The sequence below is a fragment of the Erpetoichthys calabaricus genome, chromosome 10, assembly GCF_900747795.2.
Source record: "Erpetoichthys calabaricus chromosome 10, fErpCal1.3, whole genome shotgun sequence".
Classification (NCBI taxonomy): domain Eukaryota; kingdom Metazoa; phylum Chordata; class Cladistia; order Polypteriformes; family Polypteridae; genus Erpetoichthys; species Erpetoichthys calabaricus.
This window is the reverse complement of record NC_041403.2, coordinates 146436259-146462159: the sequence shown is the minus strand read 5'-3', so window position 1 is coordinate 146462159 and position 25901 is coordinate 146436259. Positions and strand designations below refer to the sequence as shown.

The following is a 25901-nucleotide window of genomic DNA, read 5'->3' as shown; positions in this document are numbered from 1 at the left end:
TTGGGGAAGCTGGTCTCCGCGTCTCAGTACCCGATTGGATTTTTCGTGCCTTATGTTTTAGGTCTTACCTCATTTACCGAAATCTGATTGGATCAGCTGCGCGATATTTTATAGGTCCCACCCTGTTTGTCTTGTGTGACGCGTCAGGCGGCCTTTGAAGCATCAGCTTTGAAGCATTGCACCGTGCCCCGCGCATGCACACTTCACCAGAAGACACACACACACACGGACACAGGACGCACACAGGGGTTTTATTAAAGAGGATTCTTCAAATACTTTATTTGTTTAAACATTTAAATGGTTTTCAATATAAAAGAAAAACTGTAAATTGCTTTCTTTGGTTGTAATGAACTACTGTTAATAAGCAGCTGTTTGTAAAATAATGCTACTTTTCTGTAAATAAAACTACGCGATATCTCTTAAAGCCACCATTCATCCTAATTTACAAGTAGGACAAAGCATCACTGTAAGTATACAATGTATTTTTCCAGTAGTTTCATTCAAATAACTAAGATAAAAATGACAAAAGGCAATTTACCACATGTATACACTCACAATACAATGAAGATGAATGCAGGTTTGAATTATTTAATTTAAAAAAAAAAAAAATTATCCAGGATATTCTAGAATTACATTTTACTTAATAAAGTAAATGTAACTTTTTGATAACCATAGAGAATGATACATTCACACCACGCAGTAAAGTCTTCTTGGATACATGGTATACTTACACGCATTGGATGAATGTCTGCATATGGTGGCTTCCCTTCCGCCATTTCAATAGCTGTTATCCCCAAGGACCAGATGTCAGCTACACAGTTGTAGCCAATCTCCTGTATGACTTCTGGTGCCATCCAGAATGGTGTTCCAATGACTGTATTGCGCTTGGCCATGGTGTCCTGCATCACAAAGTAATTCATAACTTAGCTTCTAAAAGCAATACTTAATTATAAATAATAGTAGTACAGGTGAGTTTATAATAATTAGTGCATATGAATTAGAAATATTAAATGGACAGTAACAGTCAAAAACAAGAGAGCTGCATGATGCTGTGATATAGCACCAAGAACAATGAATACTACCAATATTCCTGAAAGCAAACACTACAGAGCTCATTAGTACACTCAGAAAATAGACACTTCTAGAAATCAGTCAGATCTGAAAATGGCATACTGCTTTTAATTTAAAGAACTTTCCACATTAAATTATCCACCTCTTTCAAACATCCATTACTCCATTATCCAACCTGCTATATGCTAACTACAGGGTCACGGGGGTCTGCTGGAGCCAATCCCAGCCAACACAGGGCGCAAGACAGGAAACAAACCCCGGGCAGGGCACCAGCCCATCACAGCTCTTTCCAACATTGCCTGTATATCGAATATTTGAGAAATTTTAAAAAGTTACCATATTTAGAACTGGTTAACTTGCTCATCTATCGTTCAAACCCACACCTGCATCTTTAGCTATGGAAAGGAAATCTTGCTGAAAATCTTCCCTATGTGTATTGCTGTGTATTCCAGTCAGCACTGATTATTGTTAATTTACCAGCATCCAGTGGTTCACCACATACAGCAATCTCACATTATCGGAATTTGTTCCATAGTTGTTTTTTGAATAGTAGAATCCTATAATTAATTATGTTCAATGGGAAAAATAACAATTCATTTCCATCACATTGAATGTCCAACAACAATTTCCCAATAATTACTGAAACTCTTAAACAAACATAACATTCCATTAAGGATTCCTGCATAATATTAAGCATTTAAAACACCAATTACCCAATTATATATAGTGCTGTGGTAGTGTTGTTTTATTTCTTATATGCAGTTTTAGTGGCAATGAAAAACTGGTCGATACATCATTACATGATTGCTGTTAGGGTATACACTGAATCTAAATCTTTAACAGAGATGCAAACAAGATTTTGTTTTAAATTAAATGTCCCTCAGCGAGCAATAATTCCTTCTCGTAACACTTTTGTTTGACCACTGACAACCAGAAAATATCAAATGATTGACAGAGAGCTCATGGCATTTAGCACAATGTGTTTCAGTAGCACTGAACATTTCAAACTGTACTGTTCCTGAACATTTTCATCAAGTTTTATCCTATCACCAATATAAAACACAAATAGCACTGAATGAACCAAATGAATATGCACTATAATGTAAATAAATAATGAAAACACAAAATAAATGCATATCCATTGTTTTGTAGACATTTTAGTTACCGGTAATAATGGGGTAAAAGTAACATTACAAAAACACAACACTATTAAACAGATAGAGCACAACAGGCAATCCTACAAACAGCTGAAATGCTACTGCAGTACATTCTAAATCCCTTTACATTTTAAAAGGCTCCACTGGCACAAGATGTGAAATTATTTTGTGTGCAGTTTTGAAACAGCAAGTTTTCAATTTGGATAGTGATTTTTGGGTACCAATTTTCAAAAGGTGTGAAAGGAAATTTCTGGATAGATGGATTATGAATGATAATAGTATCTATCAATATTCAAGATACAGAAGCAATGAAGATAAAGATACAGATTTAATCTATGGAAATTAATATTGGGATGATTAGGGATGTCTGTATTCATAATGTATGTGCATCCCTTGAACTACTATGGCTAGAAATACAATTTTCCACCAGTGACACACTTTTGTTTTTATATAAAATTCTGAAGCTGTCAATAGCATCCCACTCATCTTCCTTCATCTGCTTTAGCTACCTACACTTGAAGAACAACCAGATGGGACAACAGTGTGCTATGAAAAATTTGTTGCAATATGCTATACCACACTACTTTCACAAATACATACTTTGCTCAACTGGATTAATCCAAAATCACTTCCTGTAACTCAGAGGTGAAAGTGATGTTTTACATTATTTCATACTGAAAAGAATCAATTTGTCGTTACAAAAATCTGTTTAAAAGTTTTTTTCAGAATTTGACCAACATTCATATAACTCTAAAGCACATGCACCAGCCTGTGCTGAACATTTATGCTTCATTTTCCATTTTACTGTATATGAAAACCACCTTAGAAGGGTCTCTCTTGTCATATAGCTTTCTAAGGTTGGTTTAGCGCTAATTTTAATGGATTGTCTGCAGAGCAATTTTTCATTAGATATTTTCTTATTGCAGTTTGTTCTTTGAATAAAAAAGCGTGCAAAGATTTCAGAGCTACACTGAAATTCTCATGATCCATGCCAAGAATGGCCAACTCTGATTCTGGAGAGCCGCATTGGCTACAGGTTTTTGTTCTAACCCAGTTGCTTAATTAGACGCCAATCCTCACCAATAACGGATTTTACTTAATTTCTTGGCTTGTTAGTGTTTTAAGTCTACCATTTCAGTTCACTCTTAAATCATATTTTTTTTTTATCTTTCTAATGATACATGTATCACCCAAGTGATTTGAAGCCTAAAACGGATGAGTAATTTTCAGTTCTTCACTTTTTCTTCAGTTTCTTTCTGAGCACTTAATTAAACCAAACAGTGAATGATGAACAAATGGGTGGAGAATTCCGGAAGGAAGCGCACAGGAAAAAAAGCACAGGAAATATCCGCATAGAAAAAAAATGCAGTCATATAAGCGCACAGGAAATAATCGCACACGGTAAAATGCGTTCACGGAAAAAAACGCTTGCGGAAGAAAACGCATACAGTAAAGTGCACATGCGGCGACATATAACTATTACAAATATAAAATATACACCACCTATACTGCTAGACATTTTTTATTATTATAAAACATAAAAGATTAACACACCCTAATTAACAGTATTATTGTAAATTAGCTATTCTCCTCAAGTAAGACAATTTGTCCTCAGTTTCGTTATATTGACAATGACTGGTTGGCTCTTGCACAAGGTCTCCGTTCTTCGTTTTCATTAAGGAATGGCACTTTGCTGATCGATTCTCACGCCACCTCCAAGTATCTGTTCCATTTGTTGTGTGAAAACGCAGATATTTAAATCCCTTGTAACTGAGAATTTGCTTGCCTTTGTCACTGGTCAAAAACTCCATCTCGCTTATTCAACCTTTTGTTTTTTCTTTGCATGTACGCCTTTGCCGAATGAGCATTTTTCCCATGTGCACATTTATCCACGTGCGGTTTTTCCCGTGCACGCATTTTACCATGTGCGGTTATTTCCCGTGTGCTTATATGACTGTGTGCTTTTTTCCATGAGGATATTTCCTGTGCGCTTCTTTCCGGTCACCACGGGGGGAAATGGAGACAAGCCAGATGTAGAACATCTGGTTCCTTTGTCATGTGCATCTTATTGCTAATAAGGAGCAGCTATATTCCTTGTTTTAAGACTAAAATAAGCAATTAAATGTTTAAAAATCTTATCAAGCGAGACAACTAAAATGAAGCAGAAAAATGTTACTTGAGCAATAAGTGCTTCATCAGCAATGAATGATTTCTAATGGAGCAAATGGGTTGGAACAAAAACCTGAAGCCACAGCTGCCCTTCAAGATGGATGTTGCTCAGCCCTCATTTAAAGGGTATGAGTCTTAAATTGCAAATAAATTAAATGAAGTTAATTAGTAGCAAAAACTAGTCACTAATTAAGCAAATGGTTGGAATTAAAACCTGTAGCCATTGTGGCTCCCCAGGATTGAAGGTGGCCACCCCTGATGCATGCCAAAGAAAAACAAGCCAATCCCATTTTGTCCTACAAATTCTAGAAATACTTTACCTGTATATATAAAGTATCCTAGATAAATGCTTAGATTGTAAATATGGATATAATTTGTGGTCTCTTTGCTTATTTTTGTATCTTTGGATTTATATATTTCTGCTACATAGAGATTCGTCTCTGGGATAACAAAGTCTACATAAACCTGTATGCATACATAGTAACCTTACTATACATGACTAGTTACGCATGCAAACAGATAGTAATGTTAAATGAGACTTTTTATTGTTTCAATAAGTTTTACATTTAAAAAGATCATTAATGCTGTTTAACTTTTCACTAATTTTCCTTTAAAAAAAAATATTTTGTTACAAATATGTAACATGTAAAGTCCTCTGTTTAAATACTCATTTTAATAAAAAATAATCAAATATCACTGGGACCATAACTTGCATCTGCTAGTCTGCTACATAAGAAGATTTATACGATGGAGTCTAATTTTAGTTTCTCTAGATATAACAGAACACCGCTACTTACCGTTAACTGGCCAGCCACTCCAAAGTCAGCTAGCTTTGCCTGACCCTCTGAATTAAGCAGTATGTTGCCCGCTTTGATGTCTCTGTGGATTTTCCTCATAAAGTGCAGGTACTCTAGTCCTTTCAATGTTGACTGTAACACTGTAGCAATTTCTTCTTCATTCAGCTGAAAAAAGTCAAACAATCAGAATACTCGAATAAACTATTCTTCTCTTCTTAAACAACTCCAATAGTATGCGGTCTTTTGAAAAATCCAGCTACACAACTAAAAAACTCAATTTTACATTACAGGTTAATCTGTTCACGTCCTTCAAAAACTTATGGATTTGTTTTTAACTCTTACAAAAATATGTTGCTTCATTAATTGTTGTTAAATATTTTTATGATAATTAATACGGAGAAAACATATAATGAACAATCCCTCTTAAAATAGCAAGCTGATAAGATTAAAGAACACATAAAAATGTATATTATGTATGTTTGCTTTTTTGAACCTGTATATTTACCATTAAATAGAAGATTTAAATATGTCTTTAAGATAGACCACGCATTTGTGTATTATGAATGATTTTGCTCCAAATTTAACTCTCAGCTTCACACTTCCTAGCCTATATGCAAATCAGAACATCTATTACAAGAAATCTACTCAACCTTCCACATCTTGTACCTACAGTATATCAATCTCAGAGGCCATATTGGACATATAAAAATATTTAAAAAAAATCTTCTCATCAAACTTCCTAGGGAACAGTGGGAAAGGGAGCTTTCAATTGGCAGAACAGGAATTAAACTTAGCCATATATATATAAAATACACTCTGTCTCATATGTGCCAAGCATTTCATACATAATTCAACTAAAGTTCTGTCATCGATCATATTTATTTTGTTTAAAATTGTCAAAAATATACCCAGAGTAAGACCCTACTAGTGAGAATTGCCATCTAGCTCCAGCATCACATAATTTTGGACATAAACCTCAAATAAATGGCGTCACAATCACTCCAAATCCAGTAACAGTGATATTTGGTGTACTGGATGGAATCATGGTGCATAGGGAGAAATCCATTGTAATAGTCAGGGGTGGGTGGTGTGGCCAAAGATTTAATAATAATAATTCTTTGCATTTATATAGCGCTTTTCTCACTACTGAAAGCGCTCAGCAATTGCAGGTTAAGGGCCTTGCTCAAGGGCCCAACAGAGCAGAGTCCCAATTGGCATTTACGGGAAACGAAGCGGCAACCTTCCAATCGCCAGTGCAGATCCCTAGCCCCAGAGCCACCACTCCCTTTTTAATGTACATTATAAAATAATTAAAAATGATTACCGTTATGGCACATCACAATATAAGCTCTACGCATATACTTTTCAGACTGAATCCAATTTAGGTGCTTCTGTTGGTCCAGCTTTATAGGTTAACATAGAAATCTAACAGTAGAACTGCACTTTCTGTAAGGACCACTTTAGTTGATTAAAGTAGTAATCTACTCTCTATATATAAAACCCTAAGCCTAAAAGTGCAACAATTTTGTGCACTGATTTTATGTGACTTTTTATGTCACATGTTTTTTGTCATGCTTTAAATAGGCATATTTTAAAACCTACATATATATGTTTGGTATCATGAGTGTGACGAGGATGGATAGGATTAGAAAGGAGTACATTAGAGGGTCAGCTCAAGTTGGACGGTTGGGAGACAAAGTCAGACAGGCGAGATTGCGTTGGCTTGGAAATGTGCAGAGGAGAGATGCTGGGTATATTGGGAGAAGGGTGCTAAGGATAGAGCTGCCAGGGAAGAGGAAAAGAGGAAGGCCTAAGAGAAGGTTTATGGATGTGGTGTGAGAGGACATGCAGGTGATGGGTGTAACAGAGCAAGGTGCAGAGGACAGAAAGATATGGAAGAAGATGATCCGCTGTGGCAACTCCTAACAGGAGCAGCCGAAAGAAGATAATTCTTTTCAGGATTTATCGAACTTTAATGTAATGTTGTTAGATTTTCAGATTCTTATTTCACTTTTAAATTATAAACTAAAAAATATCAAGACCTCACGTCCAGTGATACGAGACTTTGTGCCAAAAGATTTAACCAAGACCAGGGCCAGAAATAAAAGACAAAGAATAGGACAGCTGCTGTACAAGCTTTTAAATGTTCGAGATGTAGATCACATGGCATGGCAGCAGCAGCAAGCCAGTAGCTGATCAAGCAAAGAGGAGGTTAAAAAAAAAAATTTTGTTTCCCATTGTATCACCGTTTAAGAGGGGGTTTCGGAGGAGCGACCGCGTCTCCTTGGGGTGTGTTCAGCCCCACTCTTCACAACGCGAGCGGCAGAGACGCAAAGTGGCTGGCACATTGTACAGGCCCGGGGGGGGGGTTGGCAAGCGAAGCAAGCAGGGGGAACCCTCTAGTAGTATTAATAATAGTAATAATAATAATAATAATATTAATAATAATAATAATACAATCACAATGTATTTATATAGCACATTTCCCATTTTCAAATTGCTTCATAGAATTTCAGAATGAAAAACAAGGAAAAAGAAAAAATGAACAAATATACAAACACTGGATTCAAAATTATATTAGCATAAAAGACCAAATAAATACAGGAAACACAAAGCTCTAAATCAGAATAACATACAATAAAGCACAGTTCAATAAAAAACTGCAAATACTACAAAGAAACCAGAACAAATAAAAGAATTTGTGAAACAAATGCAAATCACCCTGTACACCTGGACAGAGAGGTAAGGTGAAAGAAATGGCCAGAATGTCATTGTCAGGGTCACTTAAATGTCTTTCTGAAAAAGTGTGTTTTAAGTTGTTTTTTTTTAAATTTAAGAACTTGAGTCAACTGATCTAACTCATATTAAAAAAGGACCAGGAGACCAAAGTTGCCTCAGACTACAATAATAGTATGTATAAAATGCTAAAAAAAAACAAAAAACAAAAAAAAAAAAAAACAAACAACTGCAATATTGCCCAAACACAATTAAAATGCCTGCTTTCGATGAAAACGGGTTACTTACCGTTTTGTTTCTAAGCCTGATTAGGTCAGATACAGATCCAGCACCACAGTATTCCATTACAATCCACAGATCTGTGTTCTTGAAATAGCTTCCATAGTAACGTACAACATGTGGACTGTAAGGAACAAAACAATAATTAAAATGAATTGCTGGGAACAATCACACACATCTTTACATGGGTAAGAACCCCACCATTCTATCACATCAAACACAAATTTATAGTACAGAAAAAAATAACATTTCTAAAAGAGTACTATGCCTAATTCTACATACCATTTAAATTTACATTTAATTTGCTTAGCAGACACTTCTACCCAAAGCAACTTACAAAGGAGCTCAACATAATAGATTAACATCAGTCTGGGGACTGATGCGAAATAAGTGTTACAGGACAAGTCTACAAAATTGACCATCATACCCCTCTCTGCGATTCTTTCTTTCCCCATTCCTTTGTCCCCTAAAGTTCTTCTCCTCCTAGACCTTTATTCTCTTTCCTCATTTTCCCTTTCTGTCTCCCAGCAGAGGTTTTTAATGATTGCAACAACTGAAGCTAAATTGCTTTTAGCCTCTCACTGGAAATCTTCTGCCCTTGTGTTTCCTGCAGTCTTGAAGTCTTCATTTAACAATCCTTCCCTTTTTGAACTTTCTGCATTCCAGACCAACAACTCTTCTGTCTCTACTATCCACAACTTGCTTCATGCTGTTCAGTTAGTAAAGAGCTGGTTGGGGGTTGCTCCATGAGGCAGTTTCTCCTGTCCACCTTTCCTTGATTTTATTTCTTTTTGTTGATTACTTTGACGTGTGCTCCTGTGTGGTGTGTGTGCCATTTTACCCATCAATCTCCCCCCCCCTCTTTTATTGTTTCTGGTTAAATGGTCATCTTAGATAGGGTGGGTGCTGGTGGGGGAGCAGATGTTAGTGTTGGTATTATTTTACTGTATTCCCTTTTCATTTTATCAATTACAATCAATTTTATCAATTGATCAAAAAAAAAAAAGATCAAGTAGTCTGTTCTGTTGAGTGTCAATTTAGTTATAGAAGAAAATCACCACTATTTGTAATACTGTTTTCGGTTAAAAAAACAAAATATTCAACACAAAATGCACTTATGTAATCATACCTGTTACACTGCTGCATTATTGAGATTTCCTTTATTATTTCTTGTAAGTCAGACTCAACAGGAACCTGTTTTATTGCTACAATCTCTCCAGTTTCTTTGTAATTAGCTTTAAACACACTGCCATAGGACCTGTAGAAAACAAGACAAAGGATTTACTATAAAATTATTTTAAAATGAGAACCAACCTATAATATCTTTCAGACTATCAGAAGAAAATAGGAGTAAGATAAAAGGGAGAAAAAAATCTGTAAAGTAAATAAATGGAGTAAAATAACACTTCAAAGCTTTAATGGGTAAAAAGGATATGAAAAAAAGACTATAGAGAATAAACACTTCATTGCTGACCCAGTTTTCCTGGTGATAGTTTAAATGGTATCATGTTAAACAGGACAGGCCAGAACATTCTATCTTCCTCAACAGTCTTTAGACACGACGAAACAGCTAAGGATCCTGGTTGGCAAGCCCCCAGGCAGAGGCGTTCCAGTCCTACCCTCCAGAAATGACCATTTACCAGCTGCAGCTAGGTGTTACATGGGAGTCCCCTTGGCCTGGTTCAGTCACTCGGGTCCTCAGCAATGAGGATCCTGCGAACCAGGTCACCCTTGGGGAATCATGCCACATGGTCATAATGCAGTAATTAATGCTCCCTCACAATGCAGGTAATGTGACTCATTCAAGACTCCATGAGAAACCGCTTGTTCGACACAAGTCAAACCTGCGGTACTCAAGGATTCTCCAAACTGACACAGTACCAAAGGAGTCCAGTCTTTATCTCCGGTCACTGGATAGCATACATGTCTTGCAACCATATAGCAAAACAGGAAGCATTAGGACTCTAAAGATTTGGACCTTGATCCTTTTGCAGAGATATTAGGAATGCCACACATCCCTTTCTAGCAACCTCATGACCCCAATGCTCTCCCAATCCGTACGTAAACCTCTTGACAAGGTTGACTTTCCCTCCGCAGACAGACATAATAACACTGATGGCTGTGCCCAAGAGGTCATTACAGGCCTGGATCTTGGTTTTTAACCAAGATACTCGCAAGCCCAGACACTCAGACTCCTCACTCAGTCTCTCGAAAGCCCTGATCAAAGCCTCCATTGACTCCATGAAGATCACAGTATCATCAACAAAATCAAGATCAGTGAATGTCTCTTCACCAACAGATGACCCAAAGTCACTGGACCCCACGATCCTGCTCAACACCCAGTCCATGCATGCACTGAACAGAGCAGGAGCAGGAACATACCCCTGAAGAACCCCAGAATTAACTGGGAAACACACAGAGGTTCTGCCTCCTCTCTGAACAGAATATGAGTTCTGTTGAAGTGCCTTGAGCATGGGAAAGGCACTATATAAATAAAATGTATTATTATTATAGTACCAGTGTATAGGCCGCACATGATATTTAGCAACTTTGGGAGGGACCCTGTAAAGTTTCAGGAGGACTGACTTGAACAATTTATGAAAATCAAAAAAGGCTGCAAAGAAACTCTACCGATATTCCCGTTTGCGCATGATGAGAGTCCTATGCAGACTTTTTTTAGCATTGGCATTTTAGCAACTTCAGGCAGCAGGGCAATGAAGTGAACAAAAAATTTTGTTGCACTACGCATTTCAATAATGTGTCAGTCACATTGTGATGCCTGTCTCTCTATTTTTTAAACCCAGTTGTTAAAACCTGTAACGAAACAGGGATCATTTGATTTTTGCATGACGGTCTCTGTAAATGTAGGCTTCAGTTCAGCACACAACTCCAAGTGGATGGCTCTAGGAAGTCTAAATTGTTTTATAAACTGGTTTATAAGCCAGTCATCATCACAAATACTGTTAGCGCTATTTCAATTATAGAAAACATTGTGGTTTTGTCTATACATTTTAATTGTGGCAAAATCGGCCATGTCTTATTTTAACAAATTAGAAAATGTACACAGAGTGTAACTTTTGGATATGACTTAGTTAACTGAATTGAAAGATGGATCATTTTCTGTTATTTATTTGCTTCAAAGATATCACATTTTGTTTTTTAATTATTTTGCAACAATGGTATGTGTAACATGTGATGGAGATTTGCTCAGACAGCCACACCCCGCTTGTACAGATAGGCATAAGCCACAGCCACACATACTACTGATTCAATCGCTCATGTGGATGTGTTTTGCAAACAGGAGCAGGAGTGTCTACTAGCTGTGTAAAAGTTGAAAATACTGCATACAACATACAAAAGTTAAAATAACCTCTGTAGGTTTTCAGCTAAATCTGAAACTAACTTATACTTGAAAATGTGCAGAGTATTTCTCTATCCGTTTTAAGGATCGGCGACATGCAAGAGACAGTTGCTTTAGGCAGGACAGATTATAGTATTACATCATGGATATTCAAAAAGGTGTTTGTTGAGCCTTTGCTCATAATTTTGAGTTGGTTTGAGGTGAGGTTTACAAAGGAACTTGAAGTGGCATTATTTTTTTGAACCCGCCGCGTTTGCCTTTCTAGTGTAAGCAAAATTTGAGTACTGAATCTAAGCAAGGTTTTATACATGAGGTCCCAGGTCTTCTTTTAGTGAGCTGTGTCTTGTATGTCCCTTGTGAAAAGAATTCTAAAGACATTGAAACTACATACTCAAATCAACTTATCAGGCTCTTCTCAAGAAGAAGCAGCTGTACTCTGAGGCCAATCCATATTATTGAGCTCTTCACCTTAGGAGCAGTTATGAAGAGTATACATTACTGAGATCTTTATTATAAATTCATCAGTTACAGAAAAAAGTGTCTTTTGCTTTAACTTAATGTAATGCAAATGAGGTGTTAGGAGGACTTTAAGGTCCTAACCCTAAATCATGATTGATCATTTTCACTCGCACAAGTTAAATGTTTTGATATAGCACAATAGAGTTAGGTTCATAACTTTTTGGATAGTGACAATTTTCATAAGTTTTGCTCTGTACATCACCACAATGCATTTGACATGAAGCAAACAACATGTGATTGAACTGTAGATGTTCAGCTGTAATTTAAGGGGTTTAACCAAAATATTGGTACGTGCAATTTATGAATTACACCCAAATTTTCAGGTGCACAAAAGTAATTGGACAAACAAAAATACAGGGGGTCCTTGGGTTACAATGTCTCGACATACGACGTTTTGAGTTTACAATGGACCCCCTGTAATTATAAATATTCAGATCATTTTTAATATTTGCTTGAATGTACTAGATCATTTACTTTTCTACTTCTAATGTTTCTGCTGTCTGTGTAATGGGTTTGTTTTGTTTCCTCAGCCTAGTTATGGCCTGATTTACCTGCACTGTGTTCCCTGGACCTCACACAGAGAGTTCACAGCATCAGTTTTCAAATGTAAATTTGACACTTGGGGGTTAACTTCAAACTTTTATCTACTTAACTGTTAATGAAATAATGAGGGGACTGTCCACATTTTGCCATGGAGTAGCTTGTCAAACAATTGTCTCATTACTTTTGGTTACTTGATAAGGAGGAGGAGATATATAAAAGGTGCTATAATTCTTAAACCATTTACTCAATTTGGATGTAAACACCATCATTTTAAAGCAGGTAGTTTACACTTTTAGACAACATTCATTATGTAAGGTGTGGGATATGGCCGGCCGTTCATACCCCCAGGCCACTAGATGGAGCCCTCCCTGCAACATGGAGGTGCCCCAAATTCCAGCAGGGCCTCATGGACATTGGAGTTTTACTACACAGCCCTGCTGGATACCATGGGGACCACAAGGGGATGCTGCAGGGAGGCCCAGGGATTGCTATGTGCACTATAACCCGGAAGTACGTCCTAGTCACAGGGACAGAAGAAATTACGTACTTCCGGGATGAAGGAGAAATTTTTACCTGACCCAGAAGTGATAGAAAGTCACATGGATTGAGGGACAGAAACACTTCCGGGTCACGAACTATAAAGGACTGTGGGAAATACCAGATGACAAGCTGAGTTGGGAGGCAGGGTGACTAAGCGTCTGGGAGTGGAGGATTGTGTATTGTTTATTTATTATTGAGTATTGTGGAGTGGAGGGTGCTTTGTGTACATTTATTATTATTAATAAAGTCATTTTGGACTTTTACCTGGTGTCCGAGGGTTCAAGGGAGCGATAGCGCCCCCTATCTGACATAGTTGGCGTAGTCGGCAGGATACTCTGGCTGTCGGTTTGGCAGAGGACCTGCATTTACAAAATTTCTGTGGACAGAGAACCCCAAGAGGACAGCGTCACGACACGCAGCAAACTCGCTACAACCCACTAACCCATTTACCAAGGACGTCATGGGGAAGAAGAAGGCAAGGCAGAGCAACAGCGCCAGTGGAAAGACCATGCTCATCAAGGCCGACGCTCAGGATGAGATACGTAGTGGCTACACGGGTCGGGAAAAGCTTTCGGAGACGGACGACTGCCACGAGGTATGTGCCGGGGATATAACTGAAAATCTATTTAAAATAACTCATTTAGTACCGTGCACATACCTCGGGGAAGACCATCCGAAGGCTCTGCAAAAGGCAGGAGAAAGTCCCGACAACGGTGGTGTGCTCCTGTTCGAGCCGACGAGCAAAACGGACTTCCGCATGACGGGTGCTGGTGTGGACCATGTGACCTACCCCGATGGATTGTGGATAGGAGAAGGCCCGCGTCTTGCTTCTTATGACTTTGCCGACACGAAGACGGACTTGGGCTTTTCAAAGGGGGAGGGGGAGGCGAGCGAAGCACCGCTCTCCCTACAAAAAGGTAAGGAGGTCCGGGAAATGACTGATTGGTCCGTCGATAAATTGAGACAGACGGATCACAGTCAGCCAAAAGCGGCACTGCGGACCTCTGAAAAGAACTCCAAATCCCAGGCTCCCTTGCGGAACCCGTCAGAGCACATGCCAGCAGCAGGCGTGCTCATTGGCTCCCAGCCGGAGGGCAAGGCTAGTGATCTACTGAGCATACCTCTTGCTGAATTAAATAACTTTTTGGACATGCGCGAGCTGGAGAAGTTGCTTCAGCTCGTGCACAGTTTCTTACAGGTGGTGCAAACAATCCAGAAGATCATTGCAGACGTGCGAGGAGTGGCTGAAAAGCCTATGAAGAAATTAGATGAGTACCTGCGGCGAATTTCTCGGGAGCCTCCTGTCTTAATTGATTCGGTGGTACAGGTAAGCAAGACCTGTACTGTATATAATGAAATAGGGACACAGAGTGAACTGGGCCCGCGATTACTTAGTAACAGGTGCCAAGTCGCCATGAGCCCTACAAGAGAGGCGGAAACATGGACCAGGTGCTTGGTGGAAGGGTCGATCGAGCCGGAGCAGCTGAATAGTGCTGTCTGCTGGAACGATGCGACCCTGAAGACACCGACAACGGTCATATATAAATCAAAGGGGATTCAGACAGTAAAGGGGCTCTCTCATACATATAGAGAGACCCAAACTGTGGATAAGCCTCAGATTAAACAGGAGATCCCAAAAATGAAGCACGGGTCTCCTGATAAAATAGAAAATCAAGCCGAGAGCTCAGGGGCGGCTGTGGAACCCTCCTCAGTGGACAAAGGGGTGGAGCGGAAGTTTCCAGACTCGCAGAGGGATACAAACAGGGGGACGGCGGCTGTGCTACGGATGCCGTTGGCCAGGCCACCTATGGTGAAGTTGTCCTCGGAGGACAGGGGATCAGAGGTCTTTTTCATTTAATGTTCCCCCTAGGTTCTCCCGGGAGTATTCAGGACATTGCCAGGGCCCTGGCCGTTCCGAATCATGATTCTTCACTGTGGGGGGAGTACTGTGGGATATGGCCGGCCGTTCATCCTGGCCAATACCCCCAGGCCGCCAGATGGAGCTCTCCCTGCAACATGGAGGTGCCTCGAATTCCAGCAGGACCTCATGGACATTGGAGTTTTACTACACAGCCCTGCTGGATACCATGGGGACCAAAGGGGACACTGCAGGGAGGCCCAGGGATTGCTATGTGCACTATAACCCCGAAGTACGTCCTAGTCATAGGGACAGAAGAAATGATGTACTTCCAGGATGAAGAAAAGGAGAAGTTTTTACCTGACCCGAAAGTGATAGAAAGTCACATGGATTGAGGAACAGAAACCACTTCTGGGTCATGCACTATATAGGACTGTGGGAAATACCAGATGACGAGCTGAGTTGGGAGGCAGGGTGACTAAGCGTCTGGGAGTGGAGGATTGTGTATTGTTTATTTATTATTGAGTATTGTGGAGTGGAGGGTGCTTTGTGCACATTTAATATTATTAATAAAGTCATTTTGGACTTTTATCTGGTGTCTGACATATTGTCCAAGGGTTCAAGGGAGCGATAGCGCCCCCTATCTGTCAAAAAGGTCAACTACAATATTTTTGGTAAAAAGCTAAAATAACAGCAACTTTATCAATGTCCAAAAATGTATAGGTACTTTAACTCTATTACTCAAAATTTGTTCATTTATTTGTACTGCAAAACAAATTGTTGTCACCGTCTGCTTTTCTTGCCTGCTTGCTTTTACTAAGAAATATCTCTTAAAATGGTTATCAGAATGTTTATCTGCAGTTAAAGTCCAACATCCATCCATCCATTTTCCAACCCACTGAATCCGAACACAGGGTCACAGGGGCCTATAAGCTTAAGACAGATCAACAATTTTCTTTGCTCAATTATGTTTTACTTGGCTTCACAACATGACACACTTTGAGAGGTTGATTTCAACAAAAATTAAGAGATGCCTATAAAAACCCTGTGCAGAAGTACTGTTGTTCCTCTTCAATTAGCAGAATTACTGTATATGCATGAAGTAAAGCAATGACTGCAAGTATTTTTAACAGGTTTAGCAAAACTCATACAGAGAATATTTAATTGAATTAAACCAAGCCTACACTCCACTGTATACTACCTGTGAGCTCATTATAACTAACATAAGTTACAAATAAAACCTGAGAGATACGAGCCAGGTTTCACCTTACTGCAAAGAGACATGATGATTTGAGCAACAGGAAAGCCACAATCAACCCTGAACCATGGCGGAAGAACGGCTAGCTACATAATAAAAAAAAATAAAAAAATAAAAAAATCTAAAAATAAAACTAGTGAAGTGTTCAACACAGCATAACTAGAGCTGCAGTTTGGGTGGGGCTTTAAATAAAGTGTTCTTGCAGACCGAGTTAGAATTAAGCCAATGATTTTCGTGGCTATCATTATTATGACAGTCTTTTCAACATTTGTGCGAATTATAAAAATGCCTGCTTGCTTTAACAATTAAGACAATAACAAAGAATGCTACTAGAAATCCATCATTTTAAAAGAAAACCAATCTAGATAACAACAAAATACCAAAAATCTTATTTTCCTGCTTGTATTTTTTCTGAACCTACCTCCCAGTCACACAAATGCAATATCCAAAATACTGTTCATTATTTCTGCAATGGCAACATATTTTTCCAGGGTTGTGTCTTGCCTAATGCCTACTCCTGTTTGAAGACCTGCAAATACCAACTAGCCTAAACAGTTTCAACAAATCAATAAATAAAAAGGCATACAATACTAAGAATGCCTTATTATTACTGTCTTGCCCATTTCAAAATGGAAAAATCTAATTTGGATATGGGCTGCATATGCTCCAAAAATAATAAAAAGCTACCAAATGAAAATAAACTTGAAATCATATTAAGTGGACATCTAAACTGCTAACATAATTAAGTTATTTTCAAAATGGCACATCATTTTAGAGGCCTTACGCTAAAGGTGTTTGGTCTTTTTTTTGTTTTCTAAACTTCTAAGCAAACGTAAACTATGGTGAGCAATTCAGCAGAAAAACAAAATATGAATTTTCTTAATTTTTTTTTTTTGTTATTTTAAAGAACTGACAATTTTTTATGTCATGGTGCTTCACATAATTTCTTACTGGGCAATTTTTAATATATTACTTTCGTGATATGTTGCTAGATTTTTTCATGGTTATGGCAAGATATTTTCAGGAGTTTCACCTGTCCATATTTAAACTTTGTTTACTAGCTTTCAACTCACTGATCACAATTCTTTTTTGCTATTCCTTTCAACTTGTTTGCATTTCATTGCACCTGTAGCGGAGGGCCGGGGCGACTCCATTTTGGGAGGACCCAGCCTATCCACAGCGTTACCTCCCCTGGAGCGGTAGATGGCAGCGGTGCCTAGGACTCCTGCAGGGCTTCATGGGAGTTGGAGTTTAGTGCAGCCCTGTTGGGTTCTGTGAGTGTCGCCAGGGGGTGCTGTAGCAGCTGCTGAGCTCTACAGAGCAGCTCTTCCACCACATCCGGAAGTGCTGTTGGAAATAGGTTATCAAGCACCTGGAGCACTTCCGGGTGCGTTATAAAAGGAGCCACCGGCCACTACTCCAACAGTCAGAGTTGGGAGGAGGGAGACAAAGCTTGCCGAGGAGAAGTGGAGGAAAATAAGAAAGAAGAAGAATATTGTGTTGAGGTGTGCTTGTGCTGAGAACTTGTGGGGACGGGGAAGGCATTTCCCACAAGGAAAAAAAATAAAATCACGTGCACTTTGAACTTGTGCCTCTTGTGTCTGTGTCAGGGTTGGCTTTCACACACCACAAAAAAAAAAAAAAAGAACCATTATGTATATACCAAGTGTAGTAACATGCTTCACTTTTCAGTCTAATGCTTTCTAAAAGAAATAGATGCTTGACTTCAAACACTGGTGGTCTCACAGCTTGCTGCATTTACATCTCATCAAAGACAGCACATCTCTGCTGAGTGGTCATTCAGCAGTGGGTTTTTTTGTGCCATCATTATGCTTTTCCCAGCTCTATGAGATATTGCTTCATTATCAAAAGCTAAATGTTTAAGCATAAGATAAACATACTGTTGTCCACTCTGTGCTTCATTTTAATTTAAATTATTTGTGTTTTGTGATTTAAAGTACAATCATGTTGATTAACTGTCACTGTTTAGAAGCATAGTACTTATTTTTACAGATAACATTTAGAAACAGACATTTTCAGTGCAAATTCTGATTTGCAGACGTTTATAACACAATTATTATGTACTGTAAGAATGGAACCAATTTGTACCTGAGGGCCAAATATGTGACACTAACCTAGAAAAAAATAAAGCCACCAATCAGTCTGCCAAAAGTAAAATATAGAAGTGTATTTAGAAAATCACAGCTTTACATTTTATCTAAAAACTTCACAAAAATGTAACAAAACCTAAACCTTTTGGATCTTTCCACTATCAATTTCTGAATCAGCTTTGAAATGTACCGGTGGGTCAGAGAAAATCAATGCAAATCTCTCCAGCCATTGTCATCTTAATTGTCTCAGGTTTGTTAGATTTCACAGAACATGGATGTACGATTAGTTTTATATATGAATTCAGTAATAATGCTTTTTTCAGCTCTAACATGGAACATTTGTTCTCTGTTAGGAATCATTATATTAATTTTAATATATATATATATATATATATATATATATACATACATCCATCCATCCATTTTCCAACCCGCTGAATCCGAACAGGGTCACGGGGGTCTGCTGGAGCCAATCCCAGCCAACACAGGGCACAAGGCAGGGAACCAATCCTGGGCAGGGTGCCAACCCACCGCAGGACACACACAAACACACCCACACACCAAGCACACACTAGGGCCAATTTAGAATCGCCAATCCACCTAACCTGCATGTCTTTGGACTGTGGGAGGAAACCGGAGCCCCCGGAGGAAACCCACGCAGACACGGGGAGAACATGCAAACTCCATATATATACATATATATATATATATATATATATATATATATATACTGTATCCAAGTAATCTTCAGATACTGTCATTAATGTTTGACTGAATTTAAACTGTATGACACCGATTCAAATCTGCGTGGAATTTTCTTTTTAACATTATATTCCATTAAAAATGTGAATTCTTTTCGTAATAAGGATAAAACAAAAACTAAGGTAACTAATGTATACAGTTTTATAAAAAAAAGAAAAAAAGTAAAAGCTGCAAGACTAGTCTAAAATGTCTGGAAATGTCTCTTAAAAGCATTTAACAAAAATTACCGTGTTTCTGACCTCTTAAAATAGATATGGCAATTATTACAAGTAGATCGTACAGCAATTTTACATAGTGAATATTCACTATTACAATCTATAAAGCCTGCAGAAATAGAAGCAAAAGATTTCAAACCACCTACAATGCTGAAATACATCTTTTAGCATTAGTTTACACTGAAAACATGTTTGGTTTGGACAAACGCATTCAAACATAATGTAAGTTTTTGCATATAATACTGCTCACTATACATGTTGCTGATATTACTCTCCAATACATTTAGTTGTCCGACTTTATGGAAAAAAAATACATCAAGATTAGATAGATTTTCATTTCATTACAAATACTAACTTCAACATTAAGAAGCAGGTTTATGAAATTCAGTAAATATCAAGCTTATGAGAATTGCTAAGGAAAAGGAAAAAAAAAAAAAAAAAAAAAAAAAAACTCAAATGAATAAAGTAATAATTTAACACATTTAAGCCAACAACAATAACTGAATACCATGACTGGAACAGGGGGCTGTAGAGTTTTTAAGAGGATAGCTGCTGAAAGCAAACAGTAGGACAGAGCTTTTACTGTATCAAACATTCTGACATGAGCAAAATTAGTTCAGTGAGTGTTCTTAATGTCAGTATTGGTAAATTTTCAGTACATAGCCCGGCCCTAGAATGTAACAGATGATTTAGACTCAGTGATATACTAAAATCTTATTTTACATTAATAAGTTAGTGGAAAACTGGAGAGTACATTCAAAGAAGAGGTACAATGTCAGCTTCATACTGTACAGCAGGGGTGGGCAAAGTCATTCCTGGAGGGCTGCAGTGGCTGCGGGTTTTTGTTCCAACCCAGTTGCTTAATTTGAAAACAATCCTTGCCAATAATTACATTTCATGGCTTGTTAGTGTTTTAACTCTGCTATGTCAAGTCTTTCTCATATCCTAGATTTTTTTTTCCATTCTAAGGATATCATCCAAATACTCTGAAGTGTAAAGCAGATGGGTAATTCTCAATCCTTCACTTTTTTCTCTCCTCTTTCTTTCCAAGTATTTAATTAAACCAAATAGTGCACGATAAATACACACAGGTGTAAAGGGTGACAAGCAAAATGGATAACTGCTGGTTTCTTTTGTCATTTGCATCTTATTGCTAATAAGGAACAATTAAAAACCGAGAATGCAGCTGTTTAAGACTTAAATAAGCAATAAGGGTTCAAAATCTTAATGAGGGAGACAACTAAAATGAAGCAGAAGTGTTTCTAGAGCAATACGTGCTTCTTATTAAACAACTGGGTTGGAACAAAAACCTGCAGCCACTGCGGCCATCCAGGAATGACTTTGCCCACCCCTGCTGTACAGCAACACTGCCAAACAAATCCAAAGTAATTGCATCTAAAAATAACTGGGTAAGAGTTTAGCACACAATATTAGAGAAAAAAATGTTTCTGCTTTCTTTTTCACTTACCCTTCTCCAAGCTTCTCTAAAACATCAAAAACTTCCTCTGGTTGCTTTGTTAAGCTATCCTCGCTTAATTTCTTCAGTTGCCTATAAAATAAAAAAAAAATACAGAAATGTCAAAGGACTGTTTTCAATATGAAATATCTTAATCTGAGCAACTTTTATAAGATGCAGACTGTGTCTGAACTGGTGTGTTGGCTGAAGTAGCGACAACAGGAACGGGCATTGCTGACACTGAAGAGATTCTTTAAGATGGTGATTTTGGCAATTACAGCAACAGAAGTAAAAATCAGATATACGATAGTTATCTTCATTTGACTTTAATGAAAATGTAATCCATCTTTTGTGTGATTCAATGGATACTAAACAGTGGTAGCATAAAAGTGTCAGTCAGGAATTTCCGAGAACAAGACCAGGAGGAGAAAGATACTGATGGTGCTGACGAAGCATTTAAAAATATGTTCATAGTAGAATTGTACATTCAAGAAAAGTGACTATATATACACATACATACATACATACATGCATACATGCATACATGCATACATACATACACACACACACACACAGCCTGGCCAAAAAAAAAGTCGCCACCATTGTATATATACACATACAGTGGGGCAAAAAAGTATTTAGTCAGCCACCAATTGTGCAAGTTCTCCCACTTAAAAAGATGAGAGAGGCCTGTAATTTTCATCATAGGTATACCTCAACTATGAGAGACAAAATGAGAAAAAAAAAATCCAGAAAATCACATTGTCTGATTTTTAAAGAAATTATTTGCAAATTATGGTGGAAAATAAGTATTTGGTCACCTACAAACAAACACGATTTCTGGCTCTCACAGACCTGTAACTTCTTCTGTAAGAGGCTCCTCTGTCCTCCACTCGTTACCTGTATTAATGGTACCTGTTTGAACTCGTTATCAATATAAAAGACACCTGTCCACAACCTCAAACAGTCACACTCCAAACTCCACTATGGCCAAGACCAAAGAGCTGTCAAAGGACACCAGAAACAAAATTGTAGACCTGCACCAGGCTGGGAAGACTGAATCTGCAATAGGTAAGCAGCTTGGTGTGAAGAAATCAACTGTGGGAGCAATTATTAGAAAATGGAAGACATACAAGACCACTGATAATATCCCTCGATCTGGGGATCCACACAAGATCTCACCCCATGGATTCAAAATGATCACAAGAACGGTGAGCAAAAATCCCAGAACCACACGGGGGACCTAGTGAATGACCTGCAGAGAGCTGGGACCAAAGTAACAAAGGCTACCATCAGTAACACACTACGCCGCCAGGGACTCAAATCCTGCAGTGCCAGACATGTCCCCCTGCTTAAGCCAGTACATGTGCAGGCCCGTCTGAAGTTTGCTACAGAGCATTTGGATGATCCAGAAGAGGATTGGGAGAATGTCATATGGTCAGATAAAACCAAAATAGAACTTTTTGGTAAAAACTCTACTCATCGTGTTTGGAGGAGAAAGAATGCTGAGTTGCATCCAAAGAACACCATACCTACTGTAAAGTATGGGGGTGAAAACATCATGCTTTGGGGTTATTTTTCTGCAAAGGGACCAGGACAACTGATCCGTGTAAAGGAAAGAATGAATGGGGCCATGTATCGTCAGATTTTGAGTGAAAACCTCCTTCCATCAGCATGGGCATTGAAGATGAAACGTGGCTGGGTCTTTCAGCATGACAATGATCCCAAACACACCGCCCGGGTAACGAAGGAGTGGCTTCGTAAGAAGCATTTCAAGGTCCTGGAGTGGCCTAGCCAGTCTCCAGATCTCAACCCCATAGAAAATCTTTGGAGGGAGTTGAAAGTCCGTGTTGCCCAGCGACAGCCCCAAAACATCACTGCTCTAGAGGAGATCTGCATGGAGGAATGGGCCAAAATACCTGCAACAGTGTGTGAAAACCTTGTGAAGACTTACAGAAAACGTTTGACCTCTGTCATTGCCAACAAAGGGTATATAACAAAGTATTGAGATGAACTTTTGTTATTGACCAAATACTTTTTTTCCACCATAATTTGCAAATAAATTCTTCAAAAATCAGACAATGTGATTTTCTGGATTTTTTTTTCTCATTTTGTCTCTCATAGTTGAGGTATAACTATGATGAAAATTACAGGCCTCTCTCATCTTTTAAGTGGGAGAACTTGCACAATTGATGGCTGACTAAATACTTTTTTGCCCCACTGTGTATGTATGTATATATATATATATATATTATACACACATACATACATACATACATACATATATATATATATATATATATATATATACACACACACACACACACACACACACATACACATATATTTGCAGCTGGAGATCCACAAAGGGAGAAAAAATGAATCACGTATCATAAATTAGTTTTTATTCCTGAGCTTTCAACCCCTGCCAGGGGTCTTCATCAGAGTATAATGCTTAGACTTACAAGAATCAAAAGGCAATATATAGCAACACATTAAGTGGGGGGGTTGGGGGGGTGACTCAGTCGGTATGATCAAGAGGGGGGTTTGTACAGTTTATTTACTATGTACATGTTCTTCTTAAGTTAGCATATGCTGGATTTATGTCCAAGTGTCTGTTGATGGCATTTTCATTTGATAGCCAAGACTCGGCCAACTCTCTGGCACTTTTAGTACTGGCCTTAAATTTTACTTTTACATTGTCCCAGTTGAATGTATGTCCTGTTGATTTAGTATGTGCATAGATCAATGATAGTGCGTCCTTTCTTCTGACGGCGTTGCGATGTTCCTGTACACGTGTTGTGATTCTTTTTGAAGTTTGTCCTATGTATACCGCTGAGCAAGAATTGCATGGGATACTATAAACTGCGTTTCGTGTTTCTGCTGTCGATTTTTTTCTCCCTTTGTGGATCTCCAGCTGCAAATATGCAAACCGTATCACAGACCTTCTCTTCCATTCATATATACACACATATATACACTTACATACATACATAAACATATATATACAGTGCATCCGGAAAGTATTCACAGCGCATCAATTTTTCCACATTTTGTTATGTTACAGCCTTATTCCAAAATGGATTAAATTCATTTTTTTCCTCAGAATTCTACACACAACACCCCATAATGACAACGTGAAAAAAAGTTTACTTGAGGTTTTTGCAAATTTATTAAAAATAAAAAAATTGAGAAAGCACATGTACATAAGTATTCACAGCCTTTGCCATGAAGCTCGAAATTGAGCTCAGGTGCATCCTGTTTCCCCTGATCATACTTTGAGATGTTTCTGCAGCTTAATTGGAGTCCACCTGTGGTAAATTCAGTTGATCCATATTACTAACCGAGAATGCTAAACCGGATGATGGACGCAGGCACATCCGGCCATGGGCCGTAGCTGCAAAAAGACGTACTGCGCAGGCGCAAAAAGAGTCCGCGAGAGTCGGCTGAGGAGCCGAGAAAGGCGGACAAAAGAGGGCGAGAGAGGCAGATGAGGGGCCGCGAGAGGCGCAGGCGCAAAAAGAGTCCGCGAGAGTCGGAGAAAGGCAGAGAAAAGAGGGCGACAAAGGCGGATGAGGGGCCGCGAGTGGCGGACAAGACCACAGAAAAAAGGAGTGAGCACATACAAAAAGGAGAAATGAGGCGCAAAGTCAAACGCAGGAAAAGCATGAAACACATTGCACACGAAACTAGACCCGAAAAAAAAAAAAAAAGAGGCTCGCGCACAACAGCAAGGCACCCCCCCCACCCCCCCCCCTACAGGCACCGGACGGGACACACACCAAGAGGGGGATTCAACAAGCCCATAGAACACAAAAAAAAGAACACAAAACCACCCCACAGACCCTACAAGCGAGGGACGGGACACACACAAAGAGGGGGATTCAACAAGACACAGGAACACAAAAAGAAAGAAGACGCTCGCGCAACAACAATCCTCAACAATCCCCCCCCCCCCCCACCCACATCCATAAGAAGTCACACCCAAAGCCACATATTCTAAAGTGAACGTCAGCACCTTCACACTAGACAGCATAGGTGTCAGCATTGGTGGATCTCCTTACAATAAAGCACTATTAACCGTTCAACTGCAGAAAAGGAAACATATTAACAGTGACTGCGACCCTCCTTATTACTTATCCATATTTCGGATGCTGAGAAAGAAACAAGTCATGAATACACGGTCACGGGTACAAAACGAAAAGGAAAGGATAACAGGAACAAACACACGAACACGAAAGAAACAACAAAATAGACGGCTATGCAGCATAGGTGGATCTCATTACAATAAGGCACTATTAACCGTTCAACCGCAGAAAAGTCTCCATATTAACAGTGAGTGCAATACTCCTTATTACTTATCCATATTTCTAAAGAAAAAATGTCTCGACTCCAAAAACGCAAAGCTCAACTAAAGCTTCTAACTAACGATGTACCTAAAAGTAAAAACTTTATGAACTGCATTAGATCCTACAATAGTTCATTTGCTTTTAGTAAATATCAGGCCACCAAAAGGCAATGGCCCATACTGCTTTCCCATATGTGCACAAATACTGCATCGCATTGGAACAGTGCACCCTGAAACAAATCAACAACGCAAATATGCACAAATCTACATCCTGGATCCACATGACGCAAACTATCAATCAAAGTGCTGCATCGCAACAGGCACGGATTCAAAACGAAACACCTCCCGTCTCAGACATACGTTAACGGCAAGGAAGGCTACAACGGGCGTCTCACACAGCACAGGCAAATCGATTACAGCTCCAAAACAACACGTCCCAAATACTGGACATACAACAACACGCCTCTCAAACGGCACAAGCAAAACATACACCGGGAAAATTCATTCGGATTAATGAATGTCATTTGCAATCATTGTCATTCAGTTCACTTCCCTGAAGAAACAACTGGCAATACAAGTAATACATTTAGACGTTGTTGTCAAAAGGGTCAAATTAGACTGCCTTCTTTACATTCATATACTGAATATCTACAGAAGATTCTAACTGACGATGTACCTGAAAGTGAAATCTTTATCAACTGCATTAGATCCTACAAATCGG

General features: G+C 38.7%; 1 protein-coding gene across 1 annotated transcript in view; it reads right to left on the bottom strand.

Annotated features, from left to right (window-relative positions):
- The window catches only part of LOC114659507 (serine/threonine-protein kinase 4-like), a 99449-nt gene that overhangs the window by 49972 nt on the left and 23576 nt on the right, over positions 1-25901 (bottom strand). The window contains exons 2-6 of the mRNA XM_028812037.2: positions 20845-20925; positions 9339-9467; positions 8219-8333; positions 5195-5359; positions 732-899 (exon numbers count right to left, since the gene is read on the bottom strand). Of these exons, the coding sequence (XP_028667870.1) occupies positions 732-899; positions 5195-5359; positions 8219-8333; positions 9339-9467; positions 20845-20925 (658 nt within the window). The remainder of the gene's footprint in view (positions 1-731; positions 900-5194; positions 5360-8218; positions 8334-9338; positions 9468-20844; positions 20926-25901) is intronic.